This window comes from Mustela lutreola, chromosome 9 (assembly GCF_030435805.1).
Source record: "Mustela lutreola isolate mMusLut2 chromosome 9, mMusLut2.pri, whole genome shotgun sequence".
In the NCBI taxonomy this organism is placed as follows: domain Eukaryota; kingdom Metazoa; phylum Chordata; class Mammalia; order Carnivora; family Mustelidae; genus Mustela; species Mustela lutreola.
This window is the reverse complement of record NC_081298.1, coordinates 110,978,661-110,996,954: the sequence shown is the minus strand read 5'-3', so window position 1 is coordinate 110,996,954 and position 18,294 is coordinate 110,978,661. Positions and strand designations below refer to the sequence as shown.

Genomic DNA, 18,294 nt, shown 5'->3' with positions numbered 1-18,294 from the left:
CTGATTCATACTATTAGTATACCTGCAGTTTTGTCCCTGTGCCCCTCCTATCTTCTACAGACTGAGAAATGGTATGTGGGTAGGTGGGATGAGCTCTTTCAGTCCAGATTCAAATGTCAATGAACAACCATCACTTTCCTGACATCTAAGGAACTGACGGTAGCAAAGGGCTTTAGTCACTTCCATTTTATTACCTTGAAGAAATGCCTGCACTTCTCTCCCCAGTTTCAAACAGAACAAAGTCTTAGGATCCATCCTACTGAGCGCTTTAGGGGCAGGGCACTTGGGTTGTAGCCCAAAGTTATATCTGTCTTGAAATCCTTATCCTTGGCATGGCACTGGCCTCGCCCAAGAGCTCAGTATTGAAACTGCACGGACTTGACTGCCATGCATAGCTGTGAGGTATGGGGTAGGCAAGTGGCCTCATCTATTGGGGTCTTTGTTTTCTCGTGCACAAAATGAAGGGTTTGGCTTAGATGATAATAGTAATGTCTGAGCTCATTGAGTGCTCTATTAATCTGGCTTCAGGCCAGCTACTGTGCCAGGGGCCTTACCTATGTTATCTCACATAATTTACAGAAAACAGAAAATGTAATTACTTAAGCCTTCCAACAACCTTATGAGGTCCTGTTGTCCCCATTTTACAGATGAGGAAACAGGCTCAGAGAAGTTAAGTAATGGGATAGAGCTGGGTATCACTTAGTGCCTTTGACCAATTCTGACTGCCTGTAATGAACTTTGGACAATAGGCTCCACCCCAGAGCATTTAAACTGAGAGTCCCAGAGGCCAGGCTTTGCATCACATTTCCAAAACTCCAAGGGTAATTGTACTATGCACCCAGGATTGTGAACACTGTACTGGACTAAAAGGTAGTGTGTGTGTGTGTGTGTGTGTGTGTGTGTGTAAGATTTTATTATTTGAGAGAGAGACTGTAAGCAGGGGAAGCAGCAAGCAGAGGGAGAGGGATAAGCAGGCTCCTGCTGAGCAAGGATCCCAACATGGAGCTCAATGTTAGGATCCCGAGATCATGACCTAAGTCAAAGGCAGATGCTTAACCGATTGAGCCACCCACGCGCCCCTGGACTGAAAGGTCTTTATGGGCTTCTCTAGGTTGAGATGGGATGGGGCCATGCTAAATCATAAATACCAGTGTTTTGTAGGGTGCCCCTTGTTGCTGGTCCCTGGATGGCACTATTCAGACTGCTGTACACTTCATGCATTGACAAGGGCAGGCCTAACATAGTGGCGTATGTCCAACAGCAGCTTGGATGCACTCCCTCTTGCAGCAGCAACAACCTGTGTGTCTACTCTAGCCAGTCTCTGTGAAACAGGTGCTTGCTGTGGTTAAAGACCTAGACTGTGGGCTAGGCCCATACCACCACCTGTTTCATGCATGCAGGAATGAGGCATTCTACTACTTGCATGGTGAGATGCCAGGAGCCAGCTGGGAGGTGACCTACAGATAGATTCTAGTGCTATGTACTGAACCAGTACTAACCTGGAGGGGCCCTGTGGGAGGAGGGCAGGTAGAAGAAGTAATTCCTCCAGAGGGCATTAGAGGAGTTTGCTGGAGGGGATGTTTGATGGAGAATTGAGGACACTGGGAAGTAGGTTAGTTACTGAGTCGGGGAGTTGGGATGAAAAAGGCACCTGCCACGTAGCCTTGTAGCCTTGTATATTGCGAGAGAAAATGGCTGGAGTTCAAGCCTCAAGGGCTTTAGCCCTGCCCTGGCCCACAGATTCTCAGGGGATGGGATCCAAGCTCTTTATAGCTTTGCCTATAAGTTCCCAATAAATTCCCAGCCTGAATGCCAGAACAGAAGAGTTCCTTTATAACATAAAGGCATTTTACATACTAGAAATGTGAATTTTTTTCATATATTCTAATTTTTAAAATTAAGTTTTAGGGGCGCCTGGCAGGCTCAGTTGGTAGAGCATGTGATTCTTGATATTGGGGTTGTAAGTTTGAGGCCCACATTGGGTGGACAGATTAAAATTTTTTTTAAATAATAAAATTAAGTTTTGGGCGCCTGGGTGGCTCAGAGGGTTAAGCCTCTGCCTTTGGCTCAGGTCATGATCTCAGGGTCCTGGGATCGAGTCCCACATCGGGCTCTCTGCTCGGCAGGGAGCCTGCTTCCTCCTCTCTATCTCTCTCTGCCTGCCTCTCTACCTGCTTGTGATCTCTGTCTGTCAAATAAATAAATAAAATCTTTAAAAAAAATAAAAATAAAATTAAGTTTTAATTACACAATAAATATACAAATACAGATTCCTGGTTTTAAAATAAAGATTCTGTACATAAAGGCAACGTCCTCTTTTAAAGTATTTTAACCTTATTACACAAGGCTTGGTTTGAAGATGGTGTATTTATAGCTCAGTGTAGATAAAAAGTGGCTCAGTGTCTGAGGTTTCCTTGGACCTTGACCTTTAGAGGGCAGTATAGCAGCACTAGCATACTTTCTGATGAATCAGGCTCCCCGCACAGACTAGAACATTGCCGAAAGGTTGAAAAACCAGACCCAAACTGTCATACTGGACTGACCAGTCAGACTCTTCGTACACAGCCGGGAATAAAGCTAGGTGGCTTAACAGATTATAAGTGCCCCCCCCATTGTCATTTGTCATTTGAGGGACAAATCAGAGTAACATCTATTCACTTTTAGTAGGCACTACAAGTGTTATTGGAGCCCTCACTTACGAAGGATGGGAAAGAAAGACTGAGCGATTATCTGTATGGCTGGAAGCCTTGTGAATGGAAAGATCTTGAGGCAGATTCAGAGAATTGTGTCCTCCTTGCAGCTCTGGCATTTTTTTCTTTTAAGGTTTTATTTATTTATATGAGAGAGAATGAGCATGAGAGGGGGAAGGTCAGAGGGAGAAGCAGACCCCCTGCTGAGCATGGAGCCCAATGTGGGACTCAATCCCCAAACTCCAGGATCATGACCTGAGCTGAAGGGAGTCACTCAACTAGCTGAGCCACCCAGGCGCCCCCAGCTCTGGCATTTTACTTGACTGCAGTCTTACATGAAAATTTACCTTCTCTCCAAGGCGTCTGGGTGGCTCAGTCAGTTAAGTGTCTGCCTTCAGCTCAGGTCATGATCCTGAAGTGCTGGGATTGAGTCCCGCATGCGGCTCCCTACTCAATGGGAAGCCTGCATCTCCCTCTGCCACTGCCCCCTCTCTTGTGTGCTCCCCCTCTCACTCTTTCTCAAATAAAATTAAAAAAAAAAAAAGACAACTTACCTTCCCTCTACCACTGTTTCCTTATCTCTCAGATGAGTAAACTTGTATTCCATGAAGTACTTTAAAGCCTCTTTGTATAGCTATTTGTGATCATAATATAGAATTAAGAGAAACTTTAGCACTTTGATGAAGTAAAAACTAAGGAATTATTAACGATGAGATATTTATATTGTACTTACTCTTAGAAATGCTGCTCATCTGTGGAGAAGTGGGTAGGTAGCGTCTTCAGTTTCATCACACGCTGTTTTGCATGTAAATGGCATGATTGTATTATGGATATTGACATGTACACAGTTGGACAGGTAAAAATATGATTTCATGTGTGTTACAGGAGAGAAATGATTCCCCTTGGGGACGGAGACATTAGGACCATGTGCCCTCTTCTATCCACGAAACCTGGAGAATATTCCTATTTTAGTCCCCGTACCATGTCAATGTGGGCTGGCCCAGATCACTGGCGCTTTAGACCCCGACTCAAACGTATGTACTTCTAAGTTTGAACATCTGTACTTCCAAGTGTGAACTTTAAGAGATAGTGTTGATGATCATCCAGTATCCATGTGACTTCAAACAGAGGCCTTACGTGGGAATGACCATAGGCTTACAAGGCAGGACTCTAGAACTCTGAAGGGCCTTGCCAGCATGATGTGTTTTACATTCTCTCTTTGAAAAGAAGGGATTAATTAGCATACTTGTAAGTGTGTTTTGTTAGCAAGACCACAAATCTTAAGTTAGGGATGAAACTAGGTGTATGATTTGCCTTTCCTGATGCTTTTATGCTCAGACAAAAACGTGAGCATTTTTGCGGTTGGTAAGATCTTGCAAAATGGGTACATAATATTGTCCACAGAGGTGAACAATGTGACATCTGTGTTCATTTCTGCAGATGATGCTTCCTCCAAATCAGAGAACAAAAAGAAGAGTACAAAGAAGGATTTTGAAATTGACTTTGACGATGATATTGACTTTGATGTATATTTTAAAAAAACAAAGGTTTGTGCTAGATCTATTAGCCTATATGCTTTTTAAAATTGCTCTTTTCACTCTTCTCAGATTTTAAAAAATTCATTACAAATTTAAGTTTTAGAGTAAATGGATGGTTTCATTCTCCCTCAAACTCTAGAGGAATTGAGAAATAGCCCTGAACTCAGTGGCAGGTAGAATCAGGTTTAGAATATTAATAATGTCTAGCAAAATCACTCTTTGCTACAGAACTGGGAACTCTTGACAGTAGGCTAGTGCTGCCCAAATCCTTCCCAAGCTGCTTAAAAAAAAATTTGTTTTGACCATAGCTTTTTTTTTTTTGACCATTCTTACTAAAATGTCTGGGGTGCCTGAGTGGTTCAGTTGGTTAAGCATCCGACTCTGACTCTTGATTTTGGCTGAGGTCGTGATCTCAGGGTTGTGAGGCTTGCAACAGGCTCTGTGCTCAGTGTGGAGACTGCTTGAGATTCTCTCCCTCTGCTACTCTTCCACTCCTGCCTCATGTGTGCTCTCTCAATATCTCCCTTTCTCTCAAAAAAAAAAAAAAAAGGTTTTTTATTTTTAATTAACAGGCTTCTACTATTCTGGCCAAGTCCACTTTGGAGAACCAGAATTGGAAAGCCACCACTCTTCCCCCGGATTTCTTCTACGAGACAGATCATCTTGTCCAGCTGCATCTCAAACCAGGCACCAGGGTAAGACTGCTCCTTGGTTCCTCCAGGCTGCTGCTGTCGAACGTGCTGGTAGCGTGGGAGAAATCAGATGGTTGGCAATGTTGACTACCAGCCCTCGCCTTTGAGGAAAAGGAGAGCGCAAGGGGAGGGGAAGGTGTTAGCCAGGGGCAGTCACCAGGAAATGCAGCGGGTGTAGCTGCATTCCCAAAGCTAAAGGGAAAGCTTGTGTCATAGACGCAGGTTGGAGATTTGGATACTTCAGCTGGTAAGACTGCTGGGTGGCCGCTGAGGCCTTGGTGCTGAAACGCTAGGGGGATAAACAGTCTTTCACTAAGGTTTTTACGTGGTGGTAGTTATTTCTTGATTCTCTCCCTTTCTCATTGATGTTGTGGATTCACTAGCCAGTTGCTTTCCCCGGGCCACACTGCCTTCCTTATGATCCAGGTGTAGACACGAGCCCCACTGTGACTTATGGGGTAGTGTGGGTGCCAAACACCTGACTGTGCAGTCCTCAAGGGAGTTATCTAGAGCTGGGCCACCTTCCTGGGCTCTGTCAAGGCTCCTCTTTCTGATGAGCATCTAGACCACCCAGGGCTGGCCCCCAGTCGCTGTTCACCTCATCTGCGCGTGCGTGGCTGCTTCTGGCTATGCTGGTCGCAAGTGCGTGTCACCGTTGCCAGGGTTACCAGGCAGCGGTTCCTGCCAAGTTCCCTTTTATCTAGACCCTCTGCTCACTTGCTTTCCTTGGGTGTTCTGGTCTTGTGGTGTCCTAGACACAAACTGTCTTTATTTTCCTCTTCCTTATTCTGCCTGCTTCTCTACAAGACATTAATGATATGTATACAGTTCTCCGGATTCACAATTTCCCATTGTGTTTTTATAAACCAACATTGATATATTTTTCCTTTTAATCAGTACTGTTTACTTAACAGAAATACTCTTAAAAATGTAGAAAGAGATACAGAGTTGCAGCAGTAGTAGAAACGATGGTTGTGGTCAGTGTTGGTTAGATGCTAGCCGGGTCGTGTTCTAATGGGAAAATGGGGCCCTGCGGCAGAAGAGCAGGACAGAGGGACAGTGGACACTGCTACCAAACCTTACCCAGCCTGGAGCTCCTTTCTGTGGCCAGGAGTTACCCAACCCCCTTCCCTCAAGCCCTTATTAGGAGCATCTGAAGACTGTGGCCTTCGGTGGGAATTTGCATATTAATTCCAGGGGCTGTAGTTTTGTTGTTTATAGTAAAAGAAAGAACTTCTGCTTCTGATTGTCCACAGGGTCAAAGTCACTGAGTGGTAGGGCAGCCAGGCAGCAGGAACTGAAGATCCCTGCCCTTCCACCAGGGCTACACGGGGATAATGACTATTAAACTCTGGGAACCCTGGAAATTAAATGCTGGGTTAGTAAGCACTGTTTGGCTACAGACCATACAGATCAACCATCTTACAGGCGGATTAATTATCTTACAGGCGGATTCTAGTAGCAACCAGCTGATAACACGAGGCGGTCACAGCCCCTTTCTGAAACACTTCTTGTAGACTATGGACAGTTTCCCGTGTGCCTAAAGGACAGTATCCTAAATGGGGAGGGATTTAGAAATGGTGTCATATGAGGAACTGAGGAAGAAAGAGGACTTAAGTCAATAAATACCTATTATTGAATATTATTTTTGGATTGTGTTACAAAAACATTGTGGGGGTTTTTGTGGTGGTTTTTTGGGTTTTTGTTTTGTTTTTTTTTTTTTTTTTTTTTTTGCCTGCTTTTGGATTATATCACTGTAGTAGAATATTCAGTATGCTTTGTAAACTGAATACCTTCAGCCTCACTTCCTTCACTCCTTTAAGGACCTTTTTAGCCAGAGCACTTCCATTTCCGTCCAGTTAAACAATAACCTTGTTGTTTAACCCTTAAACTGTCCTTGCCCCCCTTCCCCCCAGGGGACTTACTTAAAAACCAGTCCCAGAAACCAGTCCCAGATAACAAAGCCCAAATACAAGAGTGGTTCAGGCCTTGTGGAGACATCTGTGGGGAGGGGGGGGCCCCCCCGCATACTGTCTCCCTAGTTACCAAGGAGTATGGGCCCCACCCTTTGGGAGCCTTTTGGGTGCCAATTCTGACCAAGGTGATAGGCTAGTTCCAGTATCTACTAGGGTAAATTGTAATTCAATTGGTCACTTATGTGTGACCTAACATGACTGTGCAGCTTTCTCTGTGTGTTACAAATTCATTGGCCACCTATGCGTGGCCAGGCCCAACCACATGGCCTTTGCCCTTAAAAGCTAGTCTGTGAAGCAGAGAAAGGTCACCCTCTCTGTAAGAGGCACGGCCCCGAACATTCGGTTTGATTCTCGATGCTTGGCGCGGAATAAAGATTTGCTTGACCTTTGCTTTGTATCAGTCTCTCTCCTTTAATCACAGACCCATTGCTGGGGGACCTTTCACCCCAAAGACACATACCCCAGGTAAAAATCACTGGTCTAACGGGCAGCAAATATTTGAAGGGCTGTGGTCACAGTCATTCCCAAAAGAGGAGGGAGGCTTGTTCTGTGAGGCTCTGGAAGACAGAACAAAGACCTGGGGGTGTAATGACGGGGAGAAGAGCTGGATGTTTCTCCCTATAGCTAGCTATGTAGGGAGCAGAGATTTCCCCAGAAATGGGACAGGCTGTCTGTGAATTAAAATCATGAGTGGGTTTTCTCTCAGAATTACTTGAGCAACCTCAAGTTGACTTCTTTTCAGATAACTATAGGCAATTCTGTTGGGGTTTTTGTTTTGTTTTTTGGCAATTTTGTTTTTAACGAACCCTTTTTAAAATGAAATTGTGTGCAGACCTAATTGCAAATGAGCTGCTCTGGTTTATTTGGGATGGATGGCCTCCAAGCACTACTACCGTGGGGCTTGCTCTAGAATGGAGTTGTGCAACTGAAGTTGTCGGGATTAGATGACTTCTCACGGCCCTTAAAACTCTAAAATTCTGTAATTCTAGGAGCTTGATCATAAGAACTAAGGTTATCATCCAACCTAGGTTGGAACTACTTTTCTAGAAATTGCTTTCTGCAGTTGTTCTTTCCTTCATTCTAGTTACTTAAGACTGCCCAAGGCCAGAGAGCAGGAACCGAACATTATGAAGAAATTGGAGACTATGATTACAATAACCCTAATGACACCTCCAACTTTTGCCCTGGATTACAGGTAAAAGGAGAGAGGAGCTCTGTCCTTTCTCATAAGCAGAAGAGCCTTTTCTATTCCCCATCTCCTCCCTTTCCTATATGGCGGAAGACTGTAGGAAATTCTGAATTGGGGGAGGAGGGTTATGGCTGCCTGCCCAGCCCCCCAGGCATCAGGAAATGGCAAAAAGCTGAGGAAACAGCCAAAAGCTAGGCCTGCTTTACCTCAAACCCTGTATGTGGAAAGTGAATGGTTATATTCCAATAAACCAGCCAATGTCTTTAGCCTGTGCAAAGCACTTATTTTGACTATTTTGGGATTTCAGAGGAAAATACTCCTCTTGCTTTTAGAAACCAATATTTTTGTCTAGGGGTACAGGACGTTCAGACATGTGAAGATGGTGGGATCTGAAAGGGAAAGGTCTAGGGGGTAGATTCAGGAGACTGGGCTTATAGCTCTGATTTTAGTTGTTACGTTGTGAATTTGTATAAGCCACTCTCCATTTTTAAATCTTAGTTTAGACTAAATAATTTTATGAGTCTACTAATAAAGTGGCAAATGTAAATAACAGAAAGGGAGGAAATATTAGGTCTCTGTGTCCCTTTGGGGAGAGGGACAAGAACTGAAGAATAGCTTGTTCACCTTGTCATCTTCCTTGGAGGAGAGTTGGGTGGTTACCTTTTAGTGAAAATCCAGACCGCTTGGCAAGTGCTTCTCACATTTTTAGGGGGTAAGAGAGCCTGCTTGAAAACCAAGTCCTAGGCCCCAGCCCAGAGATCTGATCCATTCCTGTTGGTCTTGGTCCAAGAACGACTTTTTCACAGCTCCCAGGCAGGACCCCCACTGCTGGCTGGAGACCTCTGACACCTCTTGTGCTCACGTCGGGTGAGGCATGTGGGTCAGATCTCAGGTGTTTTGGAAATGCTGTCCATAAAATGAAATCTGAAATTGGCTAGATACCAAAGGGGACACTGGCAGTTGTGATTATTCCTCCTACCTTGCTCTGGAGGTCTTAGTTAGCAGATACCTTCCTCATAGGGCTTATGTGTAACCAGAGGGTCACTGGAGGCACCTAGAAGACCATCCTAGGCTTGACTCATATAACGAACTCTCAGGTGCTCTGCTCTTAATGTATAAATAGAGCCTTTTTCAAGGACACTCCAAGATCCTGCCAAACTTAAAGAACTGTTTCCTTGCCCAGGCTGCTGACAGTGACTATGAAGAGTCGGATGACTTATTTGTGGGACCAAGTGGGACCTTTGACCTTACATCCTGCCATCCACCCAAGACAGCACAAGAGAATGGTGATGTGCCTGAAGTCCAAGGATTAGACATCATCACTTATGGGGAGTCAAATCTGGTAGCTGAACCTCAGAAGGTAAAGATGAAAGCCAAGAATTATGTTAGATTGTTTGCCTGAGATCTATTTAATTTTCCTCCTATGTGAGAGTCACATTGGTCTGGACTTGATTTTTTGTTTTTTTCTTTCTTAGTTTTAACCTGCTGATCTCCAAGTGGCTGATTCTTAAGTAGGGTCATGTTGAGAATATTCGAGCTGATGGCTAATTTAGTTTGTGTGGAACTAGCCATCTCTTTAGAAATGGTGATAAACCGGGCACCTGGGTGGCTCAGTGGGTTAAAGCCTCTGCCTTGGGCTCAGGTCATGATCCCAGGGTCCTGGGATCGAGTCCTGCATCAGGCTCTCTGCTCAGCAGGGAGCCTGCTTTTCCGTCTCTCTCTGCCTGTCTCTCTGCCTACTTGCGATCTGTCAAATAAATAAATAAAATCTTTTTTAAAAAAATGGTGATAAACCATATGACTAGAAGCAAAGTGGTAAAGTATGTGAATGAAGGCTGCAGGCAGGGAAAATCGGTTTCTGTGCTGTTTGGGTGAGGCTGGCCATTTGGCTCTGGCTCAATCCATGAAGCAGGCCACTCTTGCTTTCGGGGTTGTGAGTTCAAGCCCCGTGTGGGGTGTAAGGATTTCTTAAAAGTAAAATGTCTTTTAAAAAGAAAGAAAATCTTGGCCAGATTCAATTTATATGAAACGATGATGCATTAATCACCTGCATACCAGGTGACAGGCCTAGTGATTTCATATCCATTTGATTGGCCTAGCTCTTTACCCTAGAATTCCAGCTTAGTCTTTTTTTTTTTTTTTTTTTTTTAAGATTTTATTTATTTGACAGAGAAAGAGATCACAAGTAGGCAGAGAGACAGGCCGAGAGAAAGGGAAGCAGGCTCCTTGCCGAGCAGAGATCCCGATCCAGGACTCGATGCAGGGCTCAATCCCAAGACTCTGAGATCATGACCTGAGCCGAAAGCAGAGGCTTTAACCCACTGAGCCACCCAGGCAGCCTCCAGCTAAGTCTTTATGTAGATTGTTCTTGGGCGCCAGGGTGGCTCAGTTGGTTAATCGACGGCTTTTGACTCAGGTCATGATCCCAGAGTTCCTGGATCGAGTCCTACATCGGGCTCCCAGCTCCATGGGGAGTCTGCTTCTCCCTCTGACCTCTCCTCTCATGCTCTCTCTCTCTCTCACTTTCTCTTTCTGTCAAATAAATAAATTTTAAATATCTTAAAAAAAAAAAAAGGTAGTTAAAAAAAATGTAGATTGCATTTGATCAACAAGAAATTAGATTGAAATGAGGGACTCTGTTTTGGCATATCCAAACAAAGCTCTGTCATTCCTTTGATCAAGACTATATCAGAATCTTTATTTGAACTCCAGACTTTTTGATTTTATAATGGGTAGATTATAAATGTTTCTTTCGTTTGCTTAATTTTACTTTGTCACATATCTATTTTAGGTAAATAAAATTGAAATTCATTATGCCAAGACTGCCAAGAGAATGGACATGAAGAAGTTGAAGCAGAGCATGTGGAGTTTGCTGACAAAGTTCTCCAAGCAAGCAGACACAGAGGTAACACGCTCTGCTTGCTCTCCAGCTACCCAGCATGTGGGAGGGGAATGGCTCATGGTTAAGGCTCCAAGATCAACAGTGAATAGAGAAAGTATTCTTTCAGAAACACAAGAAAGACAGGGCACCTGGGTGGCTCAGTCGGTTAAGTGGCTGCCTTCAGCTCAGGTCATGATCCCAGAGTCATGGGATCGAGTCCTGCATCAGGCTCTCAGGTCCATGGGCAGTCTGCTTCTCCCTCTGACCTTCTCCCCTCTCATGCTCTCTCTTACTCTCTCTCTCTCAAATGAATAAATAAACTCTTAAAAAAAGAAAAAGAAATACAAGAAAGATCTCACACCTCTGAAAGTGGGATGAACCAAGAACAAACAAATCACACAAAAAGTGATACAGATGGTAAACTAGTGCACAGACATTATTTAACTTTGCTGGTCATCACAAAATACAAACCAAAGCAATTTCCACTGCTTTAGCAGTTAAACAGAGCTTTAGCAGCCTTAGTAATTAAACAGAGTTGAGGAAAAATTTGGTGTATATACTCACTGCTGGTGTGATTTAGGTTGATGAACCACTGTTCTGGAAAACAAATTCTAACATCTCACATACCATAAAATGTTTAAGCCCTTTGATCTAATAGGGAGATGTATTCTAAGTAGAAAAGAAGTATAAAAAAAATTATTATTATTATTATTACTTTTTTTTCTGTCAAATTCTCTCTCTCTCCTTCAGAATAAGGTGAAACATTGACTAATTCTTTCCAGCTGAATGGAGCTCTTAATTAACCAGAATCCTTTCATTCTTTCTTCTGGACCTCTTCTGTTCAGGCAGTGTTCTGAGCTTTTTTGGAAAACTCAGCCTGCTCTCTTAAACCTTCTCCTGCTGGCTGAGAAGTGAAAATCATGATTTGATTGAGGACCCCGAGTTGTGTAGTCATGGTTATCAGATAAAGCTTCAGTCATATTCATAAGGTTTTATCAACTAAACTGAATAGGATGCAAATGTAAGAAAAATGTGCTTTTTAAGAGGTGGGAACGGGGTTCTACTTAAACTTCTAATTTAAATGACTTATACCTTGTCCTCTGGTTATACCCGGTTAACAAAGGATTTATTTATTTATTTATTTTTAAAGATTCTGTTTGTTTATTTGAGAGAGAGAGAGAGAGAGAGAATGAGCATAAGAGGGCGAGGGTCAGAGGGAGAAGCAGACACACACCATCCACCTCTGAGCAGGGAGCCTGATGTGGGACTCGATCCCTGGACTCCAGGATCATGATCTGACCTTAAGGCAGTTGCTCAACCAACTGAGCCACACCAGACATCCAGGATTTATTCTTTTTTAAAAAAAATCTTTTATCATGAAAATATTCAAACAGGGTGCCTAGGTGGCTCGGTTGGTTAAACATCTGACTCCTGATTTCAACTTAGGCCATGGTCTCAGGGTCCTGGGATCCAGCCCCATGTTAGGCTCCACCTTTAGTGGGGAATCTGAGGATTCTCTTTCTCTCTCTCTCTCTCTCTGCTCCTCTTCCTACTCACACATGCTCTCTTACTCTCTCTCAAATAAATAAATCTTTTTTTTTTTTTTAAAGATTTTATTTATTTATTTTTCAGACAGAGATCACAAGGAGGCAGAGAGGCAGGCACAGAGAGAGAGAGAGGAGGAAGCAGGCTCCTGGCTGAGCAGAGAGCCCGATGTGGTGCTCGATCCCAGGACCCTGGGATCATGACCTGAGCTGAAGGCAGAGGCTTTAACCCACTGAGCCACCCAGGTCCCCCTAAATAAATCTTTAAAAAAAGAAAATATTCGACGGTATTCAAAAGCAGAGAGAGCATAGTATAGTGAACACCTTTTTCTCCAATAGTTATCACTGTTTTATCTGTACTATCACCTATCCTGTCCTGTCACCCCACTCCTCTCCCTGTGTACACATTCTGGGTTATCTTAATGCAGATACCAAACATGATATCCTTTGATAACTGCTTGCCTTAGAGATTATGGATTCTGTGCTGCCCTTGGTTGAAGCTATAAATAATCATGGGTCTTGTTAGTTTGTATTTTTTTACTTCAGAGGAGCCCAGAACCCTCTTTGCAATTCTTCCTTTACTGGGATTATACTGGCCATTGACGTCCACATTTACCATAACTTCGTCAGTGTCATAGTCCAGGGCTGCGGCACAGGGTCTCTTTATGGGTCCCCATTCTTCAAGATGTAACTTAGAAATGTTTTGGTTTCATTGTAAACTCTTTGGAGGTACAACTTCGAAATTTATGTTGCTTTCTCAAAAGTGAACTGACCGGGAATGTCTAAGTGTCAATATCCTTCCTCTGTTAGACAAACCACAGTGAAACTGGAAAAGAGGACCCGGTGAAGGTGGCTGATGAGAAGATGCTCAGCGGGCTCACAAGGGACCTGCAGAAGAGGTATGAGCCGGTGAACGCGGGGGGCTCCCGGCCCCTTCCTCTGAGCCCCGGCTGAGAGTGCTCCAGCCTGAGCTGCTGGTGTGACAGACCCTCACACCATCTGCTGTGTTTTGTTGTTTTTTTTTTTTTAAGCTTTTATTTTATTTATTTATTTGAAAGACAGAGATCATAAGTAGGCAGAGAGAGAGGAAGAGAAGCAGGCTCCCCGCTGAGCAGAGAGCCTGATGCGGGGCTCGATCCCAGGACCCTGAGATCATGACCTGAGCCGAAGGCAGAGGCTTAACCCACTAAGCCACCCAGGCGCCCCCATCTGCTGTTTTAATACTCGGGGCAGTTTTTCTGTTTCTTCTTTGCATTGATAAATGACTTAATATAGACCAACTTTTTAAAAAGACATTTTTTAAAAAAAGCATTTTTCTGCACCATTGGCTGGAATGGAGCAAGTGAAATTTTATTTCCAAATAAGAAACTGGAAAAATCTGCTTATAAAATGCATCTGAAATATTTCTTTGTTTCTCATTAGTTTGTTCACTGGAAATGTGTGTTCTTACTTGTTGAAAGAATCTTTGTTCCTAGAACCACAGTGACCAAGCTAAATACTTGCCTCTCTGTTTTCCAGCCTTCCTCCTCTCATGGCTCAGAACCTCTCTATACCCCTGGCCTTTGCCTGTCTCCTACACTTAGCCAATGAAAAGGTAAGTAAATTTGGTTGTGCAAGGGAGTAATTCTTTATTTGTGGCACCCTGTTTGAGGTTTTTTTCTAGATCTTTCCTGGGCAACCTCACAAGACATCTTAAATACAGTTGACTTATACAATAGTTTCGACCCCAGAGGATTAGCCAGGCACTTAGAAGAATCTTAGTAAAGGGCCATTGGGTTTGATTAGCAATGAAAATAATGAGGAGGACCCAAGTGGAAAAATTTAAGTGCTGAATTATAGTCTATCAGTTCCCAGCTTCAAAACATAAAGCACTTTGATATCATTGCGTGTCAAAGGCTTTAAAGGCCAAATCCTACTAGTGCCAAAGTCAAGACACATGGAAACGTGGAGAACAGAGGGGACAGAGGAGGACGAGAGGAAGATGCAGGAAGAAGGAGTCCCAAGACATGGAGGCAGTGGCCAGCCAAGCTGGACCACCAAGAGGTGTGAAGAAAGGCTTGGGACCAGAGTGTCACATCGGGAGCCAGGAGACGTGCCAACTGTGACAGCAGGCCAGGCTCTGCAGTGCGCCACGCCAGCTGCAGAGCTGAGCAGCTGTGTTGGTTCCCAAGGGAGCAGGCAGGGACCCATCTCTTCAAGAGTTTGCTGGTGCCACCCCGGGCGGGCAGCCAAGCGTGGCAGCCAGCAACAAGCCCAGATGAAACTTGATATCCTTTGTGTCCCGGGGCCCTGGTCCCTAACGCAGATGTTGTCACTGAGGCAGAGCATCCCTACCCTCGCTGCCCTCGTGTACCACCAGTGTAGATTCTGACCTCCCCCACCGGCCCCCAGCTAAGAGGGGGGATCTTAGAGTGTGGCACCTGTCTGAACACCGAAGTGTGGTTTGAGAGGGTCGGTCGGATTGTACTGGAATGCTAGCAAAAGCGGGTGCTGTAGAAGTGCCCCGGACTTCCTGTGTGCCTGTGTCTGACCTCTGCCCTCGTGATGAAAGTGCTGCGGTGATGATCGGCTCTGTTTCCCAGAGCCACAGAGAAATCTCACAACACTTAATACCAGAACATGTCTCTTTTTGTGGCCTTGCTCCTAGGCTTTCACTCCTGTCTGTCATTAGCCCCTCTGGTAATGAGATCCCTGAGAAGTGAGGTGTGACAGCACTCGGGACGCTGGGTCCTCAGTGCCAGCAGGGTGCAAATTGTTAGCCAGAGCGGAACCACCAGGAACCAAGCTACAGAAGTCACACTGTGGGGTGCGGGGGGTGATTTCAACTGCCTCAGGACCCAGTGAGGGGAGGTACGCTTGTGGCAAGCTTAGGCGAGAGGGGCTTCGGACAGCCATTTCATCCTGCGGGAAACAAGTGCCCAGCTTGGTGGGGAGTTCACAGGGTGGGTGTGGGGGTGTCAGGTGGGAAGAGAGCTGTTAGGTAGGGAAAGGCCTACGCAGATGGGAGAGAAAGGCCTGCGCAGATGGCCAGGGATGAGGTGATGGGGCAGTGAGGGGGAGGGCTGCAGGAGGCCACGCACGGACACAGACACGGTTAACAGTCACATATCGTGTCTCCTGGTGGCTATTCACTTCTCTTAGCTCCTGCCAGAGCAAATAGTTTCACTCCTGGGCCCTTTACAGAGAGAGGTTGTTTCGGGCGCCAGTGCCCAGGAAGTCTTGCTTTTTGCATTTTTCCCCTGCAGGTGGCAAGGATTTGGAATTAGCTTTATCCTGCAAATTATATTTGCTGTAACGTAATTTTACTTAAAGTCCCGGGACAAACCTCATTCTTTATAGTCACTACCCTGTTGCCTTGATTAGAATCTATGTTATGATTCCTGTATTTTCAGTATGCTAAAGTTCACATGTTTGGTCTTTCTTCAGAATCTAAAGCTGGAAGGAACCGAGGACCTTTCTGACATTCTGGTGAGGCAAGGGGATTAAGTTTGCCTGAGAAAAGCTGGCAGAGCAGGGTTCATCGCTCCTTCAGTGACCAGGACGTCTGTGGCCTGGGTACTGCCTAGCCCACTACCAAAGAGTGGCTGTTTTGTCTGTTGCTCTTCCCTTCTCTCCCTCAGTCGGGGAACCAACACCCCGAAGCTCCGTCTTTGATTAAAGTTTCCCCCCCCATGGTGACCACCTAGCAGGGAGGAGCTGGTGAAGATACTGTTCTCAATTGGGAAAACCTATATCCATACTTTGTATCCATGTCTAGTTTTTGTCTCCTAAGTTGATCTTTGTTATTTTCTACACTTTCATAGACAATAATTTCCCAGCAGGTCCTGGCTGTCTTTAAACAGCTGTCTAACCCTTGTACATAAAACACATCATATGTGCACTTACAAATGTATATATATTGTGTAGCCTTAAAATAAAATCATACTAAACAATAATGCATAGCCAAATATTTTAGTACATTCTATATAAGTTAGAGCTGGTCCTTTCCCTTCAGTGGGGATGCAGTTAGTTAGCTAGATGATACCCATCTATCCGTAAAGGCAGGAAACACTTAAAGGCTGAGAGGATTTGTCTTGTGGCAGAGGAGAGGAGAGAGAAACCAACCATTGGCTGAAGGTCACATTTCCAGATTGGGACCCTTGGGCCTATGAATTATGCTGGCGGATGATGGTAGTAAAAATTGCTAAGCTTTGTTAAGGGACAGTTACTAGTACCTTCTGTGGATCACCTCACCTAGACTTCTTAGCGTCTTTAAGAGGAACATACTCTTCTCACTCCCTTTTTACACAGAGACATAGGTGCTTCAGAGTAAAGGAACCTGCCTAAGGGCAGATGGCCGACAGAGACTGACCTCGAACCAAGTACTGTGCTTCTGAAGTCCTCGTTCTTAGCTGCTATGCCATATGCTGCTCAGATCATAGGCTTTGCTTGTAGATGTTGATCAAAGTAACTCTGTCCTTGGCAGGTTCTGGGTTGCTGCCCGAGCACCCTGCACCATTCATTAGGTAAATAGAGATCTTGGATCAGAAGCAGTGGGGTATGTAATTGGAGAAAACTCTTGATCATAAAGAACTTGCTTCTAAGTCAAACACCACACAAAACAAAACACTCCCCACCCCTGTCCCCAGAATGTGCTTCCCAATTGGGTCCAAAACGTCACCTGCTCTGCTATACTGAGAGGGTAGTCTTGTGAACATGCTTTAATGGAAAAGGAGATGATGCTGCGGGAGTGAAGGGGGTGAAACCTCCCACACCCTTCCCCATGCCAGCTGAGTGCTGCTTCTGCTCTGCTCTTACTCCTGGGAGTGCCCTCTCAGCGCAGCACACTTCTCTTTTGTCCCATTTCCCAGGGATGATTCTGTTCAGTGAAGCAAAGCAGAAAGTGTTTGCCCCCGCGCATGTCAGGTGGACCAGATGCACCGTTCGTGTCTGACTAGAGAAGAAGAGTGCTGTTCTCTGGGCTCCACTCTCACTAAACCGTTTGCCTTGGATTCTTCCAGTGGTCCTGAGTTCATCACATTTTATTCTTCTGGATAAAAATGATTTATGAAAGAGAAGGTGGTGGTTTCATTTGGATACCTTCATAAGATTTCCACATGAGCATATCCTCAAATCAGGGAAGAAAAGAAAAACCTTTGTTGGGTTAAATGGGACAGTATTGCATCTGTATCTCTGGCACAGGCTGTGTCGTGCCTCAGTGAGTTGATACTTCAACGTTGTTCATTCTGGATGAAGTGTTTCTTCATGTTTATATTGTCCCTGCCCCATCTCTGCAATGATAATTCCGACTGTGTAGAGCAGCAGTGGGTGGTGGAGGTGGTTGAATTTCCAATGTAGATAAACTTCCTTTGTCCTTTAGGGATGGCTGACGGGAAAAATTCCTTTTGGAGCTCTGCTAAGCAAGACTTATTATTATTATTATTATTTTTAATTTCCCCCCAGGAAGGAAGTAGAACAGTTTCCCAAATATCCCTGCTTGTCAGGAAGCTCTGGGAGCAAACTGTTCCAGATCTTTTGAATCCAAGGGCAGAGTACTTTTCATAACAAAATTTTCCCCAACCATAGAGATTGTTTTAACTGGAAAAGAATGAGTGGAATTCATTTATACCTGGGTTTTCCAAAGTGAAATCTGGAGACAGTTCCTGAGGAATTAAAAAGACTGCAGAACCAGAGTACAGAGAGGCTATTCCCTAAAAGAAAATGCTAAGGAATCAGAGCTGCCCTCCCTTTTCCTGCTGAAGGAACCATCAGGACACAAAAAACTGGAGGAGAGTGGGCACCTGA

At 44.6% G+C, this 18,294-nt stretch overlaps 1 protein-coding gene across 1 annotated transcript in view; it reads left to right on the top strand.

Moving 5' to 3' along the window:
* The window catches only part of NCAPH (non-SMC condensin I complex subunit H), a 35,624-nt gene extending 19,179 nt beyond the window's left edge, over window positions 1-16,445 (top strand). Inside the window, exons 10-18 of the mRNA XM_059188451.1 lie at window positions 3,576-3,724; window positions 4,131-4,237; window positions 4,801-4,923; window positions 7,981-8,091; window positions 9,269-9,445; window positions 10,877-10,990; window positions 13,321-13,409; window positions 14,029-14,104; window positions 15,937-16,445. Coding sequence (XP_059044434.1) covers window positions 3,576-3,724; window positions 4,131-4,237; window positions 4,801-4,923; window positions 7,981-8,091; window positions 9,269-9,445; window positions 10,877-10,990; window positions 13,321-13,409; window positions 14,029-14,104; window positions 15,937-15,996 — 1,006 coding nt within the window. The 3' untranslated portion in view covers window positions 15,997-16,445. The remainder of the gene's footprint in view (window positions 1-3,575; window positions 3,725-4,130; window positions 4,238-4,800; window positions 4,924-7,980; window positions 8,092-9,268; window positions 9,446-10,876; window positions 10,991-13,320; window positions 13,410-14,028; window positions 14,105-15,936) is intronic.
* Window positions 16,446-18,294: the final 1,849 nt, after the last annotated feature.